A 27,612-nucleotide genomic window follows, 5' to 3' on the forward strand; every position below is an offset into this window, starting at 1 on the left:
CAAAATTGTAACGAAAGCGAAACGAGCGAGGGGGCACAATGCATGTGGCAAGTGGAAAGTGGCAAAATGTTTGTATAGTCAGGAGGAGATGGGTCCCGGAATGGGAATGGAAATGGAAGTGACTGGGAGAGACTGTGTGTAGGAGGGTTGGAAATAATGTACGCATTAATTCCTCATTTAAATTCAGCGGCGCGTACAACGCATTAGTTGGCCCGCTCATCCTCCCCCCCCACGACTTGCTACTACTTTTCTTTTCCCAGACAGGAGAGACACTTTTCCGGGCGACACTTTTGGGCGCCGCACTCGAGTCCGCTCTCGAGTCCTTCGATTGGCCTGCGCCTTAAAAGCAGAGAGTTCGAGAAAGTGATCTTTCTTTGGAGGAGCAGCACTACCCACTTCTGTGTGTGTGTCCTGGCAAGTTTCTTTCCGGGAATTAGCATAATGCCTGGAATTATGCAATGCTTTCGCCGAGTCTCCTCCAGCAGCTCAGTGGCTTAAGTGCACTCTCGACCCGAAAGCAAACAAACAAACAAACAACTGCAGTGTGACCTGCCCCTCGGCAGCCCAAGTAAATCAACGCATTACACTTTGTAATGTGGCCGGAGGATGGCTGGGTGTAAGTGCAAATGCAGTGATAATGCCAATAATTCAATTATCCTGCTGCGCTCGTCGTCTGTTGCCACCCTTAGACTCCTTGTCCTGGTCTGGCTTATTGTTATTGCCAAATCGAGTGACTAGTGACTGGCTGATATTGCTGCGGCTGCTGCTGCTGCTTGCAACTTACAACTCCAGAGATTGCAGCCACTCGTATTAAGAAGTCACTTAGCTGACAGCCAGATAACAAGAAGCAGCAGGAGCAGGCCAAGCTGAAGGAGCAGGCAGGATGTCCTGCACAGCAGGGCGTAAATTGAAAACAATAGTTGCAATCCCAGCGACACACGAAACGTATCAATCTGTGTGTAATCTCCAGGCAGGCAGGCATGTGTATAAATATAAATACGAAGGATAAGGTTAAACTCTGCTGGGAATATATTTCAGAAAGTGTTTTAATTATTGGGTTTGTTTTTTTGTTATTTTCTAAATGGGTTTTCATGTGCCCCTTTCAACAGCTTTAATAATTAGGATTTTTCTGTGGGTTACTATATAGTTTCAAGAGGTTCCAAAGGGTTTAAAGTTTGCTAACAGATAAAAATCAGAATATTAATTAAATTATATAAACATACATGCGTGGGCTTAGAATCCTTTGAACCCTTTAGGTAGAGTGCCTTATCTACAAGGGATAAGTAATTACATGCTTGTCTAGCTTTGAAAAGGGTTAGTTACGAATATTAATCAAATAAATATCGAATTTTCTAAGAGAATATTAAAGAAAATATTAAATTTTAATGGGAAACAAGGCATCTGCTTATTTTACCAACTTTTCCAAAAGCATCTTTAATGTCCCAAAGCCGACTTAAAGTGCTCTCTTCGTTGCCACTTCAGGGCGGCATTAATTGTCGGCATAATTTCATTACGTTTCGTTCATTAAAACTTTCAAAATGGAGGCAGACGAGGACGACACACAAATGGAAAACGGAAAAATTTTGGGGCCACATTTCCCCAGGGGGGTGAGGGCTTAAGGCTTGCCAGCCTCCTCCCCTATTTCTTGTTCTCCATGGAATTATGGCTCATTAAATGACATAATGCAGGCGGAGACGAAGCCGAAATTGTATTTGTGCTGCTGTGTCTTTTTCGGCAGATGCTCCTTGGCTCTTGGTCCTTAGGTCCTCTCCAAAAACCGCAGGACGATTGCCGCCCGCTGGCGTCTGCTAATGTCTTTCTAATACACAGACACGCACCGAGGACAAGGATGGGCGACACACTTGCTCTCAGATGCGTGGAAATCGCAGCGGGACATCCAGGACACTTTGCAGACATGTGCGTGGCATAATAGTCTCGGCATGATTTTTCTTCCAGGGCCTCCTCTATTCCTATGCCAATTCCTTGAGGCCTGCGTGGCTTTCTGTGTGTGTGTGTGTGCCTTAACTGCCGTTGCGTCTTTTTCAATTACACACATAATTAAATATGTTCCGCCCACCGAAAGCCAAGGCGTGGCATCCCGCGGGGCAGCCCCAGGCAGGACAAATACTCGAAATCTCTCCCAATTGTGCGATATTCCCCCTGTCAGGCCGCATTTGTAGACTTTAATAAACATGCTGGATAATTAAATTTAATCGCATGCTTTTATTTTACATAAGCATGTGTGCCCGCACACACACACTCGACACACACACAGACTCTATTTGCTGTGGCCAAATTCAATTTGCCACCAAAGTCCTGGATCGCCTGGTCCTGTCCTTGGGCAAACATTTCATCTCATCCTGTTTGGCTCAAAATTTTATTTGCTCCGGCCACACACAATGGGAACTCGAATGCTCTAGACTCGGCAAACAATTTGTGGTTAGATAATTGCAAAAATTTAAGGATTCCGTTCTCTTTTTTTCCCCATTCCCCCAACTGGCTTAGCTTCAGCTTCAGCTTCAGCTTCCCCCTGTGATGGTGGTGGTGGCTCTTGAGCTCCCGAGCTTCTTCTATAATTTGTTCAGCCCAAAAGTGTGCGATGGCATCTCTTCTCTCCATCTGCTGAATCTCTCCTGTCTCTGGCCTGGTAATCTGTGGGCCAATAAATTTATGCCGAAATATGTCTATTCGCTTTTTTTGCGGCTTGTCAAAATCCGGGTTCCACTTTGCCGGGGGATATAAATACAATTTGCAGGTTTTAATAACCGCAGCTGTCACCACATCGCCTAAGTGCAGCGCATAAACCAGCTCAGCCGGGCTCAGAGTTGAAACACAGTTTGGATTCTCTTTGGAACAAAAAAAAAATAGAAGAAATGTATAAAGGAAATGTGTGCAGGGAAATGGAGAACCACAATTTAAGATCAGAAACAGAAACGGGAATAGAAAACGAAACACAAGGCAGACTTGGCCACGGAAATGAAGATTTTTATGTGGCCCAAAGTGGAGCAACATAAATTGCTGGCAAAAAGTGCGCAAAAGTGTTTTGTTGTCACCCCTCGCACCAGTTACATGGAGGGGAGTATGGGGGGAGTGAGTCCGTGCTCCCGCACATCCTTGGCGGGCAAATAAATTTCTATTAAACACAAATGAGCAACAAAAAAGTTTTCTCAGAAAAGTTTTATCCCCGCACTCGCACATGAAGTATATACGTATATATTTAGCACACACATGAAAACACACACACATCAGTGACAGAGAAATGTTTTTTCTTTTTCGCTGGAAGCAGAACTTTGTGCCAACAATAATTATGTTGATTACAACAAAGAGGCAACTTTTGCCCTCTTCAATCTGCTGCTAAGTGTTCTTCTTCTTAAATTTGGCCTGCTTAGTGCTCTCTCCAGCCCCCAGCTTTTCCTGTTGTTAAGGGCTTAAGTAGGAAAACCGTCAATATCCATAATTATATACACACACACACACATGCGTTGTTTACGGGTTATTATTCAACGCATTTACCTAGGAATTACTTCACATTAAATCCTTAGTGGGTTGAAATATGTTTTGGCCTCGCCAAATTGATGGTCAGCAAGTGGTTGCAATTAGATTTTCCACTTATCAGCTTTTAGTGTACACATTTTCAACTATGTTTCCACCTGCCTGGGTGGGAAATTAATTAAAATACCAGCAACAAAAAACATCATCCTGAACTCATTATACTAATTACTAAGCAGACCAGATAACGCATCATAATTAGCTTGATAATTGCGCTTCGGCCGTATTGTTTCGTTAGCAAATGTTACCAGCCTTTGTTATTTTTTATATAAATTGGCCAGGTCCTGAACCGCACACCCGCTGGCCATCCATCAGTTGGGGGGATGTATCTACAGCAGAGTTACTATATAGTGGCGAGGTCCTTGTTTGCCAGCAGCAATTTGAAAGTCGCGTCTAATCTTTGGCCTGTTGGCTCACGTGATTTGTTTGCAGCCTCGCCAGGAGCCAGCAGCCAAACAGCCAGCAGCCAGCATCCAGGAGGGGCAGGAGTGGCAAACGCGGCAGCGCATAAATCAAAATGCCATTTTTGATAGCACCTCCCTGGGCCACCTGCCACCCCCGAGACAATATATCAAATTGCCCTTGCATTGCGCGCATGTTACATTTTATTTAGATTTCTGCTCAAAGATTGCCTGCATTGTCTGAGTGAAGCGAAAGGAGAGTGCAGCCAGCAGCCAGCAGCTAGCCGGCCATTAATCATGGCCGCAACGTGTTGAGGCCAAAGCCAAAAGTCTAAGCCCGATCCGAGACACCAGACTCTCAGCCATTATCCCGATTCATAAACCATTATAGTTTTCCCTGCGCCACGCTATTCGTGTTTTGCTTTCGCTCCGACGCGACTTTCGGCAAAAGGGTTGGCGAAATTTATGTGTTGCAATTATTTTCTTGAAATAACACTTAAAGTGATTTACGCGAGGGCCAAGGCATGTGTGGAAAAATGGTCAAAAGCGGTGCTCCTTTCGAGACCCTTTTTGCTGAAGCTGCTGCTTATTCCGCCTCATTGGGTTTTTCCTGCGCTTTGCATCGCACTTAATAAGATTTGTTGGTGGTCCCCGCAGCCCCCTAAAAGGGATACAGGGAAAGAAAACTATAGTAAATTGAATTTGATTTTAGTTTTAAAGAGAACATAAAGTTATCCTACAGAATTATGCAGCTTCTCTCTTGAACTTATCCATAATTCTATTAGTAATATATTTCTTTATCTAGAAAATCCCTAGTTATATCACCCCCCTTACTCTCTCTGTGCAAAAAGGATTCCCTTTCTGTACAAATCACTGGCCAAATTGCCGTTCATGTGTTCAATTTGTGGGTGACTTAAAGAGTCGCTTAAGTGGCATCTCCACTACATACCCTCCCCTCACTCTAGCCTCCCCGACCTGGCGAACATATTGAAATCCGTTGCATCAAAGGGGCGTGGCAAGTGCCGGCGGCAGCTGCTCTGTGTGTGTGTATCTTTGCAGTTTGCTGTTTGCCGTGTGCACACCACTCGCGCGACGAGTTGCCAAATGAGTCCGCCCGAGTGGAGCACAGATCAAAGGCATTGCCCGCCGGCTGCCTGCGTCCCTTCGTCCTTGATTACAGCCTCTCCCCGGGTTCACTTTCATGTGCACTTAATTGTCGCCTCCATTAAGAGAAGCGAAACGAAGCGACGGCGCCCCGAAAGTATGCAACTGGCCATAAATTCAATGCGCAGAATTATTACCTGTAATTGCGCCAGGGCATAAAGTATAATTTGAAATTTATGTTTATGTTTATGCCCGCGGCCAGCGTCCCTAAATTATCGGCTTAATGTGCTCGAAAATGCCGGCAATGTGTATCCGGCAAATTGAATTGGGCCAACCTCCATTAAGCCCCCTTTCTAATGGACCAACTTTCATGAACTCTCCTCATCCTCTCGCTCTCTGCCTCGTTACAGACCTGCTATGAACTGGAACGCTATCTGCGGGACGAGCCGAAGCTGCAGAAGAAGATCCACAGCAACCCGGACCATGTCTGGGACATATTCTCCACGCCCGCCCGCCTGCTCGAGGAGCTGAAGATCAAGGAGCAGCACCTGGACACGATCTCGACGACCTCCTCGGTCTCGTCCAACTGCTCGGGCATCTCGTGGGACAGCAATGGCTCCCAGGCGCTCAGCTGCTCCGTGCTGGTCAAGCAGGAGCGGATTGACGAGGAGGATGACGAGGCGGGCTGCGACGACAAGCTGGGCGTGCTCTTTGCGGCGCCTCCCTCAGCCATCTCGCCCAACCCGAGCATCGGCAGTGCCGGCAACATGACGCCCACCAGCAACAGCAGCAGCAGCGGCAGTGTCACCTCCGGTGGCAACATCGTGGCCAGTCCCATGAGCAGCCTGGGCAGCGGCAGCACCATTACGGTCAGCTCGCGGAATAGCTCGGCGCCGGGCATCAAGGTGCGCGTGGTGCAGGCCAAGAGCCACCAGGGCAGCAGTGCCAGGCTGCACTTGGGCCATGTCCAGGACTTTGTGCTGCCCACTCTCACGCCGCCCTCCTCGCCGGAATCTAGCCTGCGCAGCCACAACTATGCCCAGCAGCTGGAGGCCAACGACCTGGCAGCCCTGATACAGCAGCAGCAGCAGCAGCAACAGCAACAGCAGCAGCAACAACAGCAGCAACAGCCACAGCATGTGGCAACACCCACGAGCAACTCCACACCCGCTACAGCAATCCTGCGCTTCAGCAGCCAGAGCAATCCCACGATGACCCAGCTGCAACAGCAGCAGCAGCAGCTGGCCGTCCAGCACCTGAGCATATCGCCGCAGGCCCTTGGCCACGGCAGCAGCAGCCACTCCCCCAAGGGCAGCCTGAGTAGCGGCAGCAGTAGCAGCAGCAGCAGCTCCAGTTCCAGCTCCAGCTCTAGCGGCACCAGCGACCCGTCTCCCCACAGCAACATTCCGCGCAGCACCATCGTCCGCCTGACGACGGCCAACGGGAAGCCGGGAGCGGCTGGCATTAGCTTGGCCCGCGTCATCCAGATGCAGAACAACGGCAATGCCAATGTGGCCGCCGTGCTCAATGCTGCGGCCAACAGCAGCAGCAGCAGCAACACCAACGGAAACAACACCAGCAGCAACACGGCGACACAGCAGCAACAGGTGTTGTCGCCGCGTGCTGAAAAGTCTTCAAATGGTAAGCAATACACTTGGGAAAAGGAATTGAGAAAGGATAAACTGAGCTAAGAGAAATGAAGTATGAACATTCGTAATATTTAAGATACAAATTTACGGTTTAAATTTTACCCAACACAAGCTTAGTTGCTCCTTTTCTCCATCTAAAAAAACCCCTTGACCCAATTGACTTGCAACCTCTTCTACAATTTTTTTTCTGCTTCAACCGCAGGCTCCTCGAAATCGCATCACCCGCGTCAACATCACAGCGATCACAGCCCGGACGCCAAGCGGCGGATACACAAGTGCCAATTTCTGGGCTGCAAAAAAGTCTACACGAAGAGCTCGCACCTGAAGGCCCACCAAAGAACGCACACAGGTGAGTTTTGGGCTTGGCCCGAATATGTGGAATCTGGAGTATGAATGTTCTGAATGCGGTGAGTGTGTGCGGCTGACAGACACTCGTGGAGGGGTGACTTTCTGGCCGCAATTAAAAGCGTGTGCCTTGGGAGGGAGAGGCAATCTCTCACCTGGCGGCCGGGGGACAGGATTCACTCAGGCTTCCTCGCCGGCAGACCCCCCAATAAATCAGGGAGCTGCGACAACAGCGTGTCCCCGACAGAGTCCCTGGGGACAGGCTGGAGTGACATGTTGCATTGTTTGCCCGACACCGTCCTTTGTCCACAGCCTTGCAGTCGGCGGCGGCGGGAAAACACGGGGAAAAACATGCAATGGGTTGGCTGCACCGAGAACTGGAGCCGGATCATCCGGGGCTCGGCTCCGGCACCGGCAATTGGGCACCAAAAACAACCTCATCGCCTGACAGCAGACGATGCTTGAAATTTCAATAAAAATCGCATAATTCAAACATGAAATATTGGTCACACACGCACACTAGCAGGATCGCGCGCGGCATGGAGCCGGCGTTGAAATGTAATTTTATTACGACCACATCCGAACACGAGAGAGCAAATCTATTGATTCGTCCTGCCAGTGTGGTGTGTGTGTGTGCCTGCGTGCGGGCTTACAAGAGCTTTGCCAGCAAACACTTAACCCATAAAATAGAAAACCAAAATCCATTTCAAGTTCTGCCAAAAAAAAAAAAAAAAAGTGGGAAGAGAAAAGTTTGCAGTTGTTGGCGAACAACATTTGTGCGCATTCAGTTAAAATTTTGTAGGGCGAGGACTTTGCTCTCTCTCTCGGCCAGCTTTATGAATTTTGGTAGATTCATTCTTTGTTTTCGGTTGTCAGTGGTGTCTTTGGAGGGATTCCGGGTGGGGTCCTTGGGGTGGGGACCAACAAATCATTTGGCACACACTCAAATGCCAGGCAAATGATTTTGCAATGTCTTTGCCAAACAATTCATACAGAAGATTGCTGACTTTCGGTTAGGCTTTGTTACACAGAGAGGAATTATTATAAAAATTATAGCTAAATAAAGTATTAAATGGAAAAGTAGAAAACTTTGTATAAGGTTTTAAATTTCTTAAACAAATTACAATGATTTATTTTGTAAATTTAACAAGGCTGAGTTTTATTTTCTCTCTGTGTCATATTGTCCCATATTTAGTTCCGAATCGAGTATACCCTCGAAGGGGAAGGAGCCAGGACTTGTTTACTTATGCATGCAAGTGTTGGCATTCCCTCGACCCAAGTCCCTTTACTAGCCAGGTCCAGGTCCAGGTCCAGGGCCAGCATGTTTTGTGAGCAAATGAAATTCCGGGCCTCGGATATTTCTCACTCGAGCCGACGACAATGAATGTGTGGGCTTGTTTGTCCAGTGGCCGAATGTTGGTCAAAGTTGCTCTGTTCCTGCCTTCCCCCAAAATGGCCCCTGGAAGGCGTGGCCATCATCAGCACATAAGCCAGATTCATGTGCAGCTCAGGGCGATGATGGCCTCCTGACTCCTTTGGCCCAGTCTCAAGCCGGCTATGTCAACAGCAACAACTTTCTGTGACAGCCGCAGGATATTGCTCAATTTATAAATTTGCTTTGGCCCCGGGCTGCGGGGCTTAACATTTTAATTAACATTCAATTCCGGCGATGCTGCTTCTGCCTTTTGTTTGCTTTGGCCGCAAGAAGCCCAAAAGCTGTTGTTGGTTCAATAAAAATCCATAACAGTCAAAGTTTTTGCTCATAATTTTCCGTTTATTTTTGCCCCAGACTCCCCGAAAGAAGCAACAAACAAAAATTTAAAAGCTCATCGCCTTGTTAAGTTTTTGCTGCTTTGTTGGCCCAACTGCTTTAAGTGTTAATTTTGCCGGGAAAACTTCCATAGTTTCCCCGCCGGACCCGACGAGTTTTTAATTAATTACACATGTTCGCCGGGCGGTCTGGCGGCAGTGCAGCGGGCGGAGAGATAGCGACGCTGCAAGGACGAAGGACCGGAACCCGGGGAGACCAATAAATCAAAAGCCAAGGTGTTGGCCCGACGATAAGATTGAAACATTTGATTTGGCCCCCAAAGAACGGACTGGGAGTGAAAAAAAAAATAAAGGAGACGTTATGAAAGGAGCGGCGGGGCCGAAAAAGGAAAACGTAATTATTTTAATGATACCATGGAGACCAGGCGAGGTTTTTAAATTAAAGAAAACCTAATGAATTACGTTTTTTGCATTCGAAATGAAGCGCACAGAGCCGAATTTCATTAGAGCCTAGCTGGAGCGTTCTTTAAATTGTGTCGCTTTCAAAAGCGGACGCATGCGAATAATTGATGACGAGCTATTATTTAGTTGCCAAACAGTGTCCTTGAACACTCGGTAGAGGGGATTTTCCAGGGGGGTTTTCGCCGGGTTTAGGGACAGACCGTGAAATTAATTTGATTTGGGTTTTCGAGCGCACTTCCTGCGTTTCCTCCTGTGGCTTTCGCATAGCCATTTGCATGTCCATTAAATTAGAAAGCCATTCAAGCACATCGCCGACACATACTTTATAACATATATATATGGTAAATGCACACTCTGACGGATATATATCGGCGCAATTGAATATCAATTAAAGCCAACGAAATCCCCTCGCAAACTTTGGCCACAAACGATTTCAATTAGTTAAACGCAGGCGGCTATAAAAATGCCAGAGTGGCATGCAGCCGAAGTAGGGGGGAGAAGAGGAGCCCAAGAAAAGCCAAGAAAAGCGCTGAGACGCTGAAACCGTTAAGAAAAGATTACAAGTGCAATCAAGTGAAAAGACGCAAACAGACCATAAAAATTGTGTTGAGTGCAAAAGCCGAGAAGGCATCGGAGCAGCTCCATAAAACGGCGAGCCAAGGAGGCAAAAAGGGATGCCTGGGCCTTAGCTCCTCCTCCTTCCCACCATCGCATGTCCATGTCCCGCCGGTGCATTCTTTCCTATTGCCGCCTGAAATTAAAACCCAGCGCCAAGTGAAATTTATAAAATATTAACTGGCTCCTTCTGGTTGCTGCTGCTGCAACTCTGCGCTTTTGCTAAGCGACTGCTGGAGGAGTTGAGGCGATGTGCAGTCCTTCCTGGCCGCCTCCTTATTGCCTTTAAACAATTTACAAGTGCAGGCTTTATGGCCTGCCAGGGCCACAGAATCGTAGCTGAAACTATCAATATATATACAGACAAACGGCTGAGGTTAAGTTTTAACTGCGTTCGGCTCAATAAATTAACATGGCGACGTCTCGGCGCGATTGGAGGAAATAAAAGCGGGCGAGAATCGCTTAACCCAGTTGCCAATTGGCTGGCTGGCTGCCTGTCGTTTTTGGCCAGGTCCGCAGCGCATCGTATAGCATCCGCTAACAATGTCAGCTCAGATGGCTTCCCATGAAAACTAATTAAAAGGTTGCCCCGGTGCTGGCCAGGGAGTGAAAGCCATCTTGTTCCACATTGCGCGGCCATTGCATACTTTTCAGCCTGGCCAGAAGTAACGGCCCATAGTCGTGGCCTGAGTTATAGCTGGATATTGGGCCTGGTCGGGAGAGGACATTCATAAAGAGAGTATATAAGACATTTCTGGTTGATTTTGCTAGCTTACTTTTAAAGATTACAAATATTTAGAGCAATATTTTACACATCAACAGAGTTCAAAGTCTAACATTTCCCTAGTAAAATAATATATTATTATTTTTAGAGAGAGTATCTTATTAGTCGGTCATTCACTAAACTTCTCTATATTTTGTAGTTGGCTCGTTTCGGTTTCATTTCGTTTTTGGTTTCGTTTCGCTTTCCCGAGCCACTTCAGTGGCCAGATAACATGGCCATTTTGGTGCTTTATCGCAGCTTTTCGCCCCTCCGATTGCCGACGCCCCGCTGCCATCTCTTTTGGCCGTTTAAATGCACTTCAATACGAGACTCTTGGGGGTCGCATCCTAGATCTCTGGGCCTGCACTTTGTGCATTTGACGCTGATTTACACAGCCAGAGGTCTGCGGGGGACGGCCCGACTGGGAGCGAGTCAGTGACAGGGGAAAACAGAGAGAGGGAAGATGGCCAAAAAATGCCAAAGACAACGATATGTGTGTTTGTGTTCGTTTATTTATGGCCAATGCTTCGATTCGCAAACAGTTCTGACAACATGCCAAAGTGCAAGTGGCAGTCGTCCGCACGGATTCTCCAACGTATATAGTGACTAGTACTCACTAGTATAATTTTATTGGCAGAGAAAACAACAGAATTTTGGTGAATAACTTATCAATACACTTAATGAGAAATCAAAAAAATATATTACACTACAATACAATCACCAATAATCAATAAAAGAAACAGCAAAATATACACCAACAAAGTCACCAACAAATCCAAAGCAATTGTAATGGTTTTCCCAAAATATTTTCTTATAATTTAATAGATAAGTCTACAACACATTTAAATAATAACCAAATATATATCAACACATTCACCAAATAACAAATAAGAATACTCCAACACATTTTCCACCATAACGACACCAACACTCACCAACAACACTCACCAATAAATTCGGCAATACAGGAAGATAAATGGACACAGACGCGACTTGAGCTATGGCCAAGTGTAAACAAATGGAAATTAAGACAGCCGGCAAGTCCGAGCCCCGGTCAGCGGAAGGGTTGCCTCTGGCCGGGAAAATGGGGGAAAATGGTTGGAAAGCCGCAAGTGCATAATGTGAAATTGAGCACGGAAATATCACACATTTCCGCATGCATTAAGTTTTAAGCCAAGTATATGTGTGTGTGTGGTATGCGTTACAAAGTTTTCCACTCAGCTTTATGCATTTTTCTTGGCTGTCGTCGTCTACTTGCCGGTTATCTCGCTCCATTTTCTTTTTTTTTTCCCCTCCCCAACAACTGCCCTACCCCTCCGGGGGGCAGCAACGGCGGCAATTTCCTGCCTCGGCTGCTGTTTGTCTTTTAAACTGAAATAATTTTCCCATTTCTTTTTTTCCACTCTTATTTCGGGGGCATGGTCTGGCTCGGTTTGTATTTTTTCAGTGTGCCCTGGCATAGCCCGTTTTTACACCCCGCTCTATTCAGGTCTTGCTCGGTTTCGCTACCGCTCTCGTCCTGGCATTTTAGGTTCCTTTTTTTTCGTCCTTTTTTTTTTTTTTTTTGCTTTGTGTGAAATTACAACTTCTGCATTTCCTTTTCCTTTCGGCTGGCTGGTTTTCGCCATGGCTCTGTTTCTGATTCGGATTCTGGCTGTGGCTCCAGCTATGACGCTGGCTCTGGCTCTGACTCTGGCTCGGTTCCTGGATCCTGCTCTGGTTGGCTTTTGGCGCTACTCCGCTTGTATCCTTTGAGGCTTTTGGCACGCATGAAAAATGTTGGCAAAGGACCGCGCTTGGCACACCGTTGACGTCGACGTCGCAGCCAGCGTTAGCATCATTTCGTTTCGTTTCGGTTTTAATTTTACAGTTTTTCATTTTTAATTGTCTTAAATTCCTGACTGTTTGTGCGTTTGTTGGCCCAACTCTGGGCCGCCTTACCCCGTTCCATGTTTACCCGTGTTTTACTTTATGCATATTTCTCGTCCGCGGAGCGCCAGCGTCGAAAAAGTTTTTTCATTTGGCAGGCGCGTGCTAAATAAAAAATTTTTCTCTACAAACTCTAGACCCTGCCTCCCCGAGCACGCATATTTATGCGCTTTATTGTTTGCGCTGCAGCAGCGAAGGAGCGCAGAAATTGCAGCAACTTTCCACTGGGGCATCTCCGTCTAAGCACTGGGAGAAAATGAGGGAAAGACTGGGCTAATTTACTAATTTATGTAGCTGGTAAAACGTTGTATTTAATACGAAATTGGGGCCTGAGCCCCGGTGATTAAAAACTGAATCGAGAGTAGTTCTCAGTTCGTCACTATTCTATAGAGAGCAGGAAATAGGGTTTTCTCTCTTGATGCCGCTTACTTCCTTATGCTTGAGTGTGTCATGTTACTCTCTTCTTTGATAAGTAGCGAACGAGAGAGTACTCTTGGGTTGCACTTGGAGAGAGTTTTGCTCTTTGGCTCTCCGAATGCAATAGAGAGCAGTCAAAACAAAAAGAAAATGAGAGAGGCCTTTGCTCTTAGTTGAGAGTTCGAATGATCATCAAGGTTAAGCTCTTGTTTTTTAATGAAAATATTATTAAATTAATGTATAAATTTCTCCAACTGCATCTTAGCTCTTGCCACTTTCAATGAAACTTATTTAATAAGACCTTCTCTCCCCCGCTCTTTCCGTTGCAGGTGAGAAGCCATACAAGTGCTCCTGGGAGGGCTGCGAGTGGAGATTCGCGCGGAGCGACGAGCTGACCCGCCACTACCGCAAACACACCGGCGCCAAGCCGTTCAAGTGCCGCAACTGCGATCGCTGCTTCTCGCGATCCGATCACCTGGCGCTGCACATGAAGCGCCACATGTGAGGCGAAATCTAAGCGTCGGGTCCGGAAAAGCCAGCGGCGGAGGACGGGGAGTTCAGCGGAAACTGTGTGCCATCAAGGAACGATGAAAAACTTGCGTAACGCTAATCAAAAACCACTCAATTCGTGGAGCAGGGGAGGGAGCAGAGGTGGAGGAGAGTGAGAAGTGAGAAAAAAAATCAAAGAAAACATCACAACACAAGCACAAAGATGGAAATTCAAGTTCTCTGATTCGGATTAATATTTGTGTTGCCGCCATTATTGTCGCCGTTATCGTTTTCGTTATGGTTATCGTCGTTATCGTTTCAATTGCAAATTCGATTTGTTTCAATGCCTTGTTAAGTGTAAGTTAAGCTATCGATCGCATTTCCCCATTCACACCTAGCATTTAGCCGCAAGTTCTGAACAAAACAGCAAAAATTGTGTACAATTTACCAAAGCTAAGCAGATTTCTTCAATAAGTAAAAAGCAGCAACAAAAACAAAAAACAGAAAAAGCAAAAGCAAACAAAAAAAAATATTGTAATTTAATAAGATATAAAAAAGATATTTTTGTTTTCATGATGTGAACACTGCCAAAACGAAAATGTAAAAAAACAAATCACAAAAAAAAAAAGAGAGAAACCCTAAAAACTAGTAAAAATATATGTAAATGTAAACAAGTAATATATAAACAATTAGTTTCGTATGTCAGCAACAGCAGATAGGAATACAAAATACGAGAAAAAAGTAAAGTGCAAAATATGTTTTAAACAAAACAAAGCGAAACACAAAACGCTGAGAATGCTTTTTTTCTTAAACTAATTTTAAATGTAATTTAAACGTTGCCTAGGTCTGATTATCATTTCACCGCAGCACTCGAAATTGGAGCCTATTAACCCTAAATTTAATAAAACAAAATTAAAAAGAAAAAAACCCAATTAAATTTCACTTGATATTGGCCATTCGGTTGCTGTGTCTTTGATAAATATACGTAATTATTTAATATTCGCAACCTCACAACTAAGTGATGGAAAGTATTACAACACACATTTTGATACGTTTACCTAGTTTAATCCAAATTAAATTCTCGATCGAAAAGCATACAAATTCTTCTTTATGTGCCTCATTAATTTTAATTTAATAAAATCAAGCAAATTCCTTGGAGCTAAGTGAGTTCTACGCCCACCTACCTTGTTAGTTCTTTCATTTTGTAGAGCCACTTTATTTTGTAATGTATCATTTCCTCATTTATTGTTTACAATGATTTGTTTAATTTTTAATTATTTTTAAATAAAGAAAAGTATGTGAAAAGCGAACGTTTCCATGGGCTAATAATCATTTTCCACCAGCACCCTCGGCTAACGAGACACGACATCAAAGTATACAACGTTGATCGAGAGCGAATCGGTCAATCATTATGGTTTGTGTGATGAGAAATTCTGTGATCCAGAGAACAACAACAACAAAATAGCTAAGGCAAAGAAAAAAACTGAGAAAATAAGTGAAAAACCACAAGCAAGTAATCAACTGCAGCACACGAGCACGGAAAATGCAAGAAAAAAAAACAAAAAAAAAGTAGGGCTAAGAGGGAGGGAAACTTTGCCAAAAAATAGACGCAAGTCCTCTCCAGTTGTAAAGTTAGTAAACTCTCGATATATATAAGTATAAATGTTTATGTACATATAAGAAGGTGAAGTACAGTTTTGTCTACTTTTTCTAGCTTTATTCTCACTTACCGACGGTCGATAGGAGCAGGTGTATCGATGCCAGTACGTAGGTGTGTTGCTTGTGCTTAGTGTCCTTTGAGTGTGTGTTATCGTGTTTGTGTGTACCGAGGATATCATCCGATCAGCAGGACCCCTTCCAGCCCCAGCATCATCCCGTTTGGCTTCCAGGCTAACATTGCACTGAACGAAACGAAACGATAAGGAAAATCCAAAAATGTCTACGATGTGTCAAAAATGCTTCAATCAGTTTAGTCTTTAACTTTTGAGAAGGAATTAAACCAGAGACCCAGTAAGAAAATAGAGCCGAAGATAGGGAATATTTTGTATAGAAAACCTTTAAACTAAAACTCGAAATATTTAGATCCTAAAGCAGATAGTCTCGAGCGCACAGTGGGGCCTCACTATGGATATAAACAAGAATCTCTATATATATATATATATATATGTATTTTACAACCGAAAAAGTGTATTTTAAAACGAGAAACATAAAATTTAAACAAAATTATTGTGTAAAAAGGTAAAACAAAAATGAAAGACTGGTCAACGAGGTGTTCCGCGTTTATGCAACAATTGCAAAATAGAAAAAGTAAACAAAAGTATATATGTATATGGGAACCGAAAGCATCAGATATTGTACTCCCACTATATATATATATATATGGTAATTGGTATAGGGATTAGGGCTAAGGCACCACACACTCGATCACTTGATTCTCCGATTCGGCAGCAAACTAAGCATACGTAAGGGGGAACGGCCTTGCCACAGGTCCCGCAATTAAAGTTAATGAAGTACGAATTTTAAGTAACGCTGAATGTGAGTCTAGAGAGTACTAACCCAAAAACCTATGGATATATTTTAGTGTGTACACTTGGGCATTTTACAAGGCAACAAGGCAGCTGCTCCCGGGGGTCAGCCAAGCCTCAGCCAGCCAAAGGGAAATCTATAAACATTTTCCAGAGATTTACAGTCAGAGTCGCAGGTCAGGCAGATATTTGGCAGCAGGCAGGCTGGCTGGCAGGCACACACAAAAAAATAAATAAAGTATACTAAAACTAGAGTAAATACATTTTAATTTCGTTTAGAGTTTCGTTTGCAAATGTGCTTAGCAATTTTCTCCCATCCCATCCCCGGCGGGACCTTCACCCTCCTCCTCCTGCAGAGTGGAGTATCATAAGCGTTTAGTTTAAGAGTAGACTAAATGGCGGAGGGAAAGCTGGCAGGGACGGGGGTGGAGTGAAACGTTTTATGTAGACAAATAAGGGCATAACTCGTAAAACATTTTGTGTATAGTTTAGTGAAATGAATTAGTTTAATGTTAAATGAACTCGAAAGTAAACTACATTAAAAGAACACATATATATATATATGGATATGTATTTAAGGGCATATACTTAAAGCGAACCTATTTACTTGGTACTTGTGAGTGTAAAGTGAGTGTGCGTGAATTAGTGTGTGTGTATCTGAGGGATTTGAGGCGGGGCAGCAGTTTTTGAGAAGGATTATGCAAAGCATCTACCAGTTAAGGCACAGCATTATAAATTACAACTAAAAGGTTACATTTTATTTGGGCTACAGTCGCACGAACGGTTACTAAAGCAAGCAAGGTGATGGAATGCAGGTGAGGTCAGCAGGTGGTGATTACTTGAAGTTTTTTAGGAGACGATTCAGTTGGGACCTTTCCTCGTTTCTGTACATGATCGCAACCCCAGGCATGCATTCATACTTATAATTGTAGTCCTAAGACAGTGTAATATCAAAGGATAAGCAACCAGAGAAAAAGAAAAGGAATATAAAATGGAAAATTCACACGTTTCGGCACAAACCAAACCAAAAGAAAAAATTCATTTTAGGAGTAAGTAAACAAAAAAACATAATAATTGTATTTAATGCTTGTGCAAAACAGAAAAATTCTTAGCTAATAGCAAATAGCAAAAAATCTAATTGTCAGTGTTTAATTACTATTATTGATGTGCATTCGATGTGTGCTAAGCATCCCTTTTGCCCCGATCCTTGTTTTCCATGTTCCTACAGTTCTCGACAGTTGTTCTTTTTCTAAACAATTTGTTTGCAGCTGACGCCGAGTGTTTGAATAACTTATTAGTTGATTAACTGCGAGAATTATTAATAGAATTTAATTCAATTAGCATATTTTCAGCCTCGCCCGCGCCCCCTTAGCCGCATAGTTTATATAATTATAGCAAAAGCGAACAAAACAAAATGATTGTTCATTAAACATTATTATAAATTATTATTATTATTACGGCTTGTTTGTTGCGGCTTTTTGTGCATCTCCATTCGGAAATCATTTTATAACGGGGAAACCAATTATGACAAAAAATCTAGAAAATAAAACCAGAAAAAGCGAGTAGCAGAAACCATTTTGGGGGCAAGAGGCCAAACCAAGAAAGTAAATATATAAAAAACAAAAAAAAAAGCAAATAAAAAGCAGAACATTTCTTGTACTTAGGTTTAGTTTATTATACAAAAAACCAAGATAAACCGCGGCGGAATAACAGCTAAACGTGAATATGAGGAGAACCAGATCCATCAACATTAGAAAAACGTTATTTTTATTCTTGTATAAGTATAAACCGAAGGCATTTTTCAACGTATGACAACTATTATTGTACGTAAACTTGATATTTTGATGAGAATTTCTGTGAACAAAGCAAAAAATAAAAAATCCCAAAAAAAAAACTGAAATATAGAAAAATATAAAAAAAAAAAGAAAATTAGTCTGCCTTCTTTAATTCTCGGGACTGCAAAAATGTTTTTGCATGGCAAAATGATGTTGACTTTGGCTCTCTCTGACCTGCGGTCTGCATATATTTAACCTTTTGTGATTGCAGGCGGCATTCGGCAAACAGTTCACATCATTAGCCCCACAGGAACCAGATATACATATATATATATCATAAATATACAAGGCAATGACATTAAAGCACCGACGGCGCAAGTTTGAGCATTAATTTTTAATTACACTTTATGGCAGCCGGACATCAACAAAGTAACTACGGACATGGACCAAGGCCCTTGGCATTTCATCTGCCATTAAGCCCGGTTATTTGGTTATGGTTAAAGCACCTATATAGAGTAAATCACAATTTTCAAAAGGTAATTGGCTTGTCAGTCATTTTCAGGTCCGAAATTTAAATCAATTTTTCACCCGGAAAAACTTCGTTTGCGCAAAACTTGGACTGGAAAATCGCTTAGACTTTGTTTTAGTCTGCTAATGAAGATGCTAGCTCGCACACACATGGCCCTGCTGAAGGATGGACAACGACAAAAGTGCAGGCAAGTGCAAGTTTTTCCTTTTCCCTTTCCCTTTCCCTTTAACAGTTTTCCCTCGACTTGGTTTTCTCTCTGGCCATTTCTTTTAATTCCGGCCCGCAGACGTAACTCTTTTATTTTCGGGCACTTCAAAGCGGCTGAGAAACGAACCGAAGAAGGCAGCAAAACTTTTCATTTTCTTCATTTTCTCGATTTTGTTGTGCTGCAGCGAAACTTCTAATTACATACATGACCAGCAGACACACACGTATGTACGTACGTATATCTGTATAAATATGTTGGCTTGGTACATACAGGTCCTGGAGAGCACATTGCACTGTGAGAAATCTCTAGGAGCATCTTCGGAGCATGCTGGCTGGGGAATTTTCCCCTTTTCCTTTCTTCTCTGGCTGCAAGTTTGCCCGCTGCATCTTTATCAAAATTGTTTCCAAAGTTCAAACCACTTTGCGAGCGGTGCGCAGGGAATATGACTTTTAAAAAGTTTTTACCCGCTGCTCCCGGATCCCTTTCTCACAGCTTTTCCCTTCATTTTCCCCCCTACCATTTTCCTTGCTTTTCCCGCTGCAAGACATGCTGTGTGTGTGTGTGTCGAGATGCTGCTGCTGCTGTGCGGCTGATATGTGGAGCCGTGGCTGTTATGCCGTGCACAACATTTGTAGCTTGTCAAAGTGGCTCAACACGCCCGGCATGTTAACTTATTTTGCCGCTTTTCCTGCCTCGGCTAACTTGCAGCAGCTAACTAGAAGCTCTGAGACCCGTCCCCCCCGGCAAAGGGAAGAGCTGCGACATGCAAGGTAAACACATAAAGCTTCAACCTAGCTACCCTGTAATCCTAAGGGAGGTCCTTTCACCAAGGAACAGATGAAGTTTGTGGGATATTTAATAAATTTGCAAGAGAATGTAAATTGTTTCTTTTAGGATTTAATTGGTAGTAAGATTTAAGTGATAACTATATAATTTGTGTATCCATAACTCCTTATTCAACCTATTACAATTTTTTACAGAATCTTGTTAAGCAGACAAAAGAGTCCTTAAGGAAGTTATATAAGGTTTTCAATGCTTTTATGTTGTTTTAGCTTAAGCATTATGATAAAACAAGAAAGCAAACCAACTTGAAATACTCTAAAATGACTTGCAACATACATTTCCCTATGATTTTTAAATATTTTAAACTTATAACAGGGCATTTTCCATTCGCTACTTTACGATTTCCCGACCGAGTTCATTTGGAAACAAAGCTCTCTCTCTTTGTAGTCGCTTTTTGTATAAATTACAGGCAGAAATTCAGCTCAGCCTGGCCCAAGTGTGAGGCTCTGAGCTCCTACCGAGTGCTCGTGTAACGTGTTGAGGTCGGAATTCGTGATGCCAGAGTGATGGCAGTGGTGTGCATCTTTAAAGTCACAAGACCCCCAGGCGCTTTTAGCTCAGACGAGTGAATGAATGCAATTTCTTTGCGTTTTAGCTGCCACAAAATTGCCACCAAATCAATATTATTAGACACGACGAGGAAAAGCAGCGGAAAACGTGTGGGAAAAACCAAAAAAAAAAAAACGGTGGGTGTGTGCATGAAACGAGATGAAATTCCCGGCAACATGTTCACTCTGCTCACATACGCAAATGAGGGCGTTGGGTTTCAGAGGGCGTGCCCCTTCCAACTGTAGCAACACGAAAATTATGATTACAAGCAAAGACTGTCATTTGCCATAATATTTGCAGCATAACGATTATGGAGCGCTTTAGCCACGACTCCCCCGCCGAAAATGGATAATAATAAAGAGCTGGATGGGTGGCTGTTCGAGGGGGGACTTCAGGCGGGCTTAGGGGGTGGTGCCGGCCCCCAAGATAACACACATCCAGAGCGAGTGCCAATGACAATGACATCAACTGCAGACAAGCCCACAGAATGGCACACAGAATGGCTGACGACGACGAGAGTTGGGCGGTGGAATAAAACGGAGGCTCCCACTACAAAGATGCACGGGCCCGATAGAGACGAGCTAACAAGACACTCACAGCCCCAAAAGCCAGAGTAACGCAGTCGAGGGCCTTGTTAGCCATCCAACGCACTCGCCACCCATCGTCCCAGCGGCGAATCCTGCTGGCTGCTCAGATTTGTAAAGGCCCCTCTTAATTCATTCTGATTTTCAGATAGCAATGAAACCAAATGGAGAAGATAATTCTCCCCAAATAGGTTAGTTTTTGCCAGGAAATAATTACGGAATATCCTTAGCTTTTTTGTTAACCAAATTTTAGTGGAATATCGAGAGTTGCTGCTCAAAAAAGAGCTCATCTTTTGGAAAACTTTTAGCTGGCTCGGGATAAGAGCTCTTTTAAAATTCCAATGGGGAGATTAACGACTCCCCGAACGAAGACATCTGCCAATTGCCACAAAAGTTGAGATGGAGATGCACTTGCAATCCAGTTACCACCCGTTTTCAGTTGGTTTTCCTGGGCTCTGAGTGACTGACTAAACAGCTTAGAGGTGCTAATCCGAAGGCGCGGCAAAATTCGCAAAATCTGATTGCAAAGTTGGCCTAGGAGGAGGAGAGAAAAACAGGCGGCTCTGTGATGTCATGCAAATGTGGCACGTTTAAATGCCTCGGCTTGGCAGCTGCCCCAAACCGAAGGACTCGGGTATCGCTTACCAGACTTGTCTGATTTCGATGCCCAAATTGCCAGCTCACTGCCAGCGGCATCAGGAGGAGGCACTGAGGGAAAATGTTAAAGCAAATCTTATTTTTATTTAAATTTGAAATCAATCGAAAGGATCTAAATTAATTAAAGATATATATTGTTATAAAATAAATTAAAATTAAAATAAAAAAGGTTTGTAGGCTGAAACAACAACATGTTTTAAACAAATTATAATTTTAGATATTTAAATTTCAGCCTTAATTTGACGTCCTCAGCATTTTCTCTCTCTGTGCCGAACGACAACGACCGCAGGTGCAAAGTGCAGCCATCCCGCTCTTTCCCCGCCGTCTCACTCTGTTTTTCCCCGACTATAGAATAACTTCTTCGTCGCGCTTTTCCCTTTTTTTTTGGCAACTGGCGGCAAGTGCACTTGAAGTGTATCGAATTTGTATGGATTTCGCTTGCAGCCAATAATTTGACACTTGCATTGCGAGCAAGTGGAACGAAATGAGACAGAAGGGGGCAAGAGAAAAGGACAGACAGAGCCAGAGGGAAAGAGAGGGCGCTGGGAAGCAGGACGCTTAAGCCGAAAAGAGCGGATTCTTGAATAAAAGTTGGCACGCGAGGGCGCCATAAACAAGGAAGCTCGCACGAGATTGTGTTACTGTGTGCGCGCATAAATGCATGTCGAGTAAGCAACAATAACACACACATGTACACTCGCACATACACACACACAAACACTAGCAAACAAACGCCAACGCAATTGTCATCACCATAAAAATAACATAAAACTTTTTTACGACTCCTGTGGCCTGCGTAAGTCTGTTACAGAAGGATTCCCCCGGCGAAGTGGGAATAGTGATACTCACGCGGGCTTTGCACCACGTCACATCACCCCCTCTCTACTAACCAGCCATAAACCACCCGGAGGACCAGTGGACCCTGAGAGCCACCCATTCAACATCGCTTATGTCACGGCACCGGGCTCATTAAAGTTGTAGCCATTTCTTTGTGTGTGTAGCAGGCCCGCTTTAAATGCATCCACCCGGCGGCCATATATCTCTTGGAGCCCGCTCCATCCCACTCATAATTCGCCGTCTAAATGCCTGTTTGGCGAAGCGTAATTGATAATGCATTCAATTGGCCAGCCAATTTGCTAAAGTGCCTAAGTGAAGTCGCCCCCGCCAGAAGTTAACAGTGGTGGCAGTTCTATGCCAGAAGGACCAAAAAACGTAGCTAAAATATAAGGGTTTTTTGAAATTTATAATATTGCGAATTAAGAAATGTTTTATGGAATAAAAATAATGAAATTACAAGGATAAAAACATAGCAAGAAGGCAGACTCCATAACCCTCATCACTCACTTGGAAATTATAAGCAAAAGTGGATGCAATCCTTTCAAGTTTCCTCAAAATCCACATAGCCTTTGCCCCACTGTTCCCACTGACTCCTCCACTTTGCAGCTCCTGTTATTGGCCGTTGTCAGTGCACAGATTTAAAATCAACAACAGCCGAGCGACAGGCGACAGCAACAACGGGCGGAGAGTTGCACCAACAATGTCTGACCGAAGTCGGGCGTACACACTCATTTGCACTAAAAGCGGCATAAATATAAACAGGCAAAGTCGGCAAAAAGAAAAGCGCAGACCGAAAATGCTAAAAAAAAAAGAAGAAAACCAAAGGAAAGCGGAAAAATCAGGAGGAGAGTGAAGCGGAAGCTCTCAAAGAGCAAATGGAATGAGGAGCGAAAAAAAAGGTAGACTGCGTATCGAGAGGAGACTGCAAATGAATTGCAATGCAGCCAAACGTGTGCCCAACTTAACGGTAATTTAAATGTTAATGCACCAGCCACCAGACCCGATTTCCCAGTACCCATTACCCATTACCCATTATACTTTGCACAACCGACGGCTGTTTGCTTGCCGCTTCCGTTGTTAAATGTTGTTGACATCATTGGCTTTGCCCATTGTTGTTTGCGCCGCTCTGCTTTGCTTTTCGGTCTCTTCTCTCTCTTCAGTTTCCTCTCTTTCTCCTCTGTGTTCTCCTTCTTCCATGCCGGACGACCCACATGCTAAATGGCCGACGGCAGCGGCCGCCATTTTGTCAATGCGCTTGTTAGCGCCATTGATGGGCCACTTCCGGTTCGATCCTCAGGCCCTGATTGCACATTGTCCGCATTAAACAGAAAACATTTGCGTCAGTTGGGGATCAGTTAAGAGATTAAACTATATAAATACTTAAAAACATTATGCTTAACTCTATAACCATCCCTTACGTCAAATCACTTAGTTTCCTGTTAATTAAAACACTTTTTTTTCGACAACCGCCTACAATTAGCCTTCATTTAAATAATGCTCCTGTGACCAAATTATGAGATATGTGGGACTAAGCGGAGGGACAATTAGCAGGCAGCACGCGTGGCCTAAACCGGGGCCTTAATGGAGCATTTTCCAGCCCAACAACGAGGAGGGGTTAATAAGATAACGCGCGTAATGGGTAATGCCCCCGTCGATAACTCTTTTTGAGCTCCAGCTAAAAAAGTTAAACGCGGTCTTGCCCAAAAAAAGGAAAAAGTGGGACGCCCCCCTGGCCCACCTGTCAACGCAATGGAGGTCAAAGCTCGGCGGACACGGATGGACATTAATTTCGCTCCAAAGTGGACGTACACACGCATCGGGTTTCACTCCGCTTTCCGGGAAATTGTCATATGTGTGACACGGGCATATTTCAGGAGGCGTGTGCCTAATTAATTACAAACATCTAAACGGCGATGACATTGGCATAAATTGTCTTTTAATTTGCGCCCGGGCTGCTCTGCACTTGATTGATGCGAATTCCGGGTGGAGGAAGAGAGGTGTGTGACCTCTCCCACTTGACCGACTGATTCATCTGAAATCGAATCGACTGCTGGACTCTGCCTTTGACATTTGATGCCGGTCGGCAGGACAAACAATAGGAACTTGACCACTCTCAATGTCCTTGAGCCCGACGGTTACATAATCGTGCCAAACTGAAGGGGCATTCGGGTGACTTTGGTGCCTCTGGCCACCGTTATGCATGTGGAATCAGCGTCTGCGGCTCTGCCTGCATTCACGATGAACCACCAGAGAATTGCACGCATCTAAATGTTAGCTAGGGGGGGCGAAGGGGGCGAAGCCTACGCGGCTTAGCTGACTAATTGACCCAGACACGGCTCATGAATGCCCCTCATGCACCAGTAATCACGCAGCCACGTGCATTTCGATTTCGATTTTGGTTTCGGGTGTAGGAATCGCGCAGACTAATGGTCAGGGTCATCATTCGGGCACGCTCACCTCTGAGCCCCCACCTAGTCTGTGGCTCTGATTTCCGTGTGCGGGCAATGAATCAAGAGCAATACGTGCCTGAATTTAAATGGAGTGGTAAGCGAAAGGTACTTTAAACAATTACATTCTAGATTTTGGGTGAAGAGAGGTAATATTAAATTATTTAATAAGTTTAGAGGAGAGCAACTACTTATTATTCTTCTTCAGTTAACTAAATATTATATTCCATCAACTAAAGATTTTAATATAAAGTTAATAAGCCAAGAAAAGTTATCTCTTAAGTCTTATTGACACCATTTTCCCTTAGATTTACCCCAATATGCACTCGCATTCGAACGGTTTAAGCCACTTCCCCCATCGCTTTCCCTTCACTGAAATTAACTTTGCAGCCTCGTATTTCATAAGCCAACCACAATGCACGCCAACCACTTGGCTCACAATGGCTCACAATTAACCCGGCCAGACGGTCAGTCTGCGTCCCTCTCCGCCGGGGTTGGTTTCGCCTTAACTTTATTGTTCCGATACGGGGGACTTAAGGCGCAGACGAGGAGTGCAAACTTCCTTATAAGACATTTACCGACCGCACCTTAACCAGGCAGGATCAACATGGCATCCATGTATTATTTAAGCGCTGTGCATCCTTTTGCCGTGCCCTGCATAAAATTTCCTCCAGCGGAAGTTTGTCTGCAGGACGCAGATCCTGGCCACCCCACTACGGCTCCAAGCTCGCAGCTCCAAGCTCCTTGGCGTGCTTTATGTGTTTCCGCTCGCATTTCTTTTGCCATTTAAGTACACACCTAGTTTGGATTTTTCCCTTTTTTTTTCCCCCAGTCGCTCCTTTGTTCTTTTCGCTTCGACTGCTGGACGCTTGTTTATGTCTCTTCTTACGTCTTTGGTTCATTCCTTTATTTTCGGTGTTTTTGTTTGCGTTTTTTATTTTTGTTTATGGCTTGTTTTGAACCTTGTTTGAACTGGTTTAAAATTTCTTGGCACAGGCTCAGCAGCGCTTCCTTTTTTTGGCAGGCCCAACCGCACCGGACAGTGGAGAAGGTGGAGGCAAGGCTGAGCTCATAACTTTGTTACACACAATTAACAATTTGATGCTTTGCCAAGTTGCCTCAGTGCACTCAGAAAAAAAGTGCCTTTAAATTAAGTAATTTAGGCAGATAACTTTGAGCAAGAAATACTGAGTTTTGGGTACAAATAATGTAGCTGTAAAGTCACATTTCCAAATGAATTTCAGTCATATTTAAGTTTTAGTGTTGTTAGGCCTGGGATAAAATTCCCAAATTAAATATAGATATAGTTTTTCTTTCAGTGCACCAGGTCTTTCTCTCCTTTTCACGCTACCTTCAACTAGAGTTGGGCAAACAAACCCAAAAACTGGCAGTTACATTGTTCCTGCGGTTGCCAAACAACGACGACACACGAGCCTTTAAGTGGGCGTCTCTAATTGAAAAGCGCAGCCAAAAATAAAACACACGCATTCCCCATGTGGGTAACTTTGTGTGTGTGTGTGTTTGGGCGAGGCCTTTCCCTCCCCCCCTATAGCCCCCAGCCACATCCTTGGGGGCCAGGTGCGCCTCGAGTGCACTGCAATTGCTACGTAAATTTTATGCGCTGCTAAAACTTTGCTAGCAGCGGGGGAGCTACAAGCCAAGAGCTGAGATGACGCCACTGGCCGAGCTTTAACATAACCCGGGAAAACTTTAAGGTCAACTTGTTACTTGAAGTTGCAACTTAGAGATGGGAATAGAGGCTAGCGGAAGCGGTACAAGTATAACCTGTGCGAGAAGCCTGTTGAAGTTTTAGAGAGTTCGAAATAGTAAATAAAAAAAATTTATTAAATTTAAGAAATATTTTGAAGAGAGAATTATTATATTTTCTAAATGAAATTTTTACTGTAAAGTTGATCTCTAAAATCTTTTCTATCTCCAAAAATCATAAGAACTTTCAAAACAACAAGGACATCCTTGTCATCTCCCCATCCCTGAACTCTCTGTAAAATGCAGCAGCTGTTTTGGCCAGGTTAAAAAGTGTGGTGGCTGTTGGAAAATTAGCCAAATGGCCGCTAAGTGTTGGTTTTGCGTTTAAGCGGCATAAAAATGTGCAACTTCCCGTGCAGATGCTCCTGCCGCACTCTCACTCTCTCTCTCTGTGTGTATCCTTTTCCCCCTTCTCTGTTTTCCCAGGGCGAAGGATGACAGTAACGGAATGCAGCTTGACCTTCACCTGGAATGCCGGTGGACATGGCGAGGCCAGGTGGAAGGATGATGACGAGGTGAAGATGGCTTTGCAAGTGTATGGCACTGCTGGCAAACGATTTGAAAAATTTATTCGAAAATATTTTTGCCAGTCAACGATGTAGCGACAGAGCATCGGCTTGGGTCCTGTGTGCCTTGCTTGCCTTCCATTCTGCCGCTCTGCCATCCTTCCTGTCGTCCTGCATGAGAAATAGCTATGCTCACTAACAGGATATGCTGCCAAAAACATTTTTAATAATTTAGCACACACATATTTTCACATCTTTTGGTGAAATTCACTTTGAAGACCTTGCGCAAAGTATGCGCCTGATGTTGCCGAAAGGGGGCGGCAGACAGGAGGGCAAAGGACGAAGGACGAAGGACGGGGGACCAGCTGTCGATGCGCCTGGCATCGCTTGGGACCCGTGTCGACATCAACGTTAGTGTTGAGTAATGCGAAACCAATTTTCGAGGCAGCATTATTTAAAATCCCAAACATGAGACAGCTTTGATGTCAAAAGTCGTGAGGTTGCAGCGGCAGCGGACTTATGAAATATGAGCCCAGGAATCGGTGGAATCGGTGGCCATAAGGACTCTCTCTTAAGGCTCGAACACACACACACACACACACAATTAGTGGTATGGCGTTCAGCGAATTCAGGTTGTGCAAAAACTGTTTAACTATGCCTTTGATGTTCTCCAAATGCCTCTGGCGAACTCCGCTCGAGTTTCGAGTCCCTTCCCGTCCCCTCTCCTGTTCCGTTGCAAAACTCCAAGTCGAACTCATTATGCTTAGTGCAGCTGAGTCTCGCTTTCGCTTTAATCCAATTCGCAGCGTACCGCAGCGCAGCGCAGCCGCATCGCCTTATTATGTGCTCCACGTGGCGGATGAGCAATATGCGCCGGCATTGGCCGCAGCGT

The 27,612-nt window shown here is 44.3% G+C and overlaps 1 protein-coding gene across 1 annotated transcript in view; it reads left to right on the forward strand.

Moving 5' to 3' along the window:
• Positions 1 to 14,803, forward strand: part of luna — a 113,222-nt gene extending 98,419 nt beyond the window's left edge. Inside the window, exons 3-5 of the mRNA XM_017163034.3 lie at positions 5,465 to 6,695; positions 6,906 to 7,052; positions 13,334 to 14,803. Of these exons, the coding sequence (XP_017018523.1) occupies positions 5,465 to 6,695; positions 6,906 to 7,052; positions 13,334 to 13,509 (1,554 nt within the window). The 3' untranslated portion in view covers positions 13,510 to 14,803. The remainder of the gene's footprint in view (positions 1 to 5,464; positions 6,696 to 6,905; positions 7,053 to 13,333) is intronic.
• The last annotated feature ends 12,809 nt before the right edge of the window (positions 14,804 to 27,612 follow it).

The sequence above is a fragment of the Drosophila kikkawai genome, chromosome 2R (genome assembly GCF_030179895.1).
Source record: "Drosophila kikkawai strain 14028-0561.14 chromosome 2R, DkikHiC1v2, whole genome shotgun sequence".
Taxonomy (NCBI): Eukaryota; Metazoa; Arthropoda; class Insecta; order Diptera; family Drosophilidae; genus Drosophila; species Drosophila kikkawai.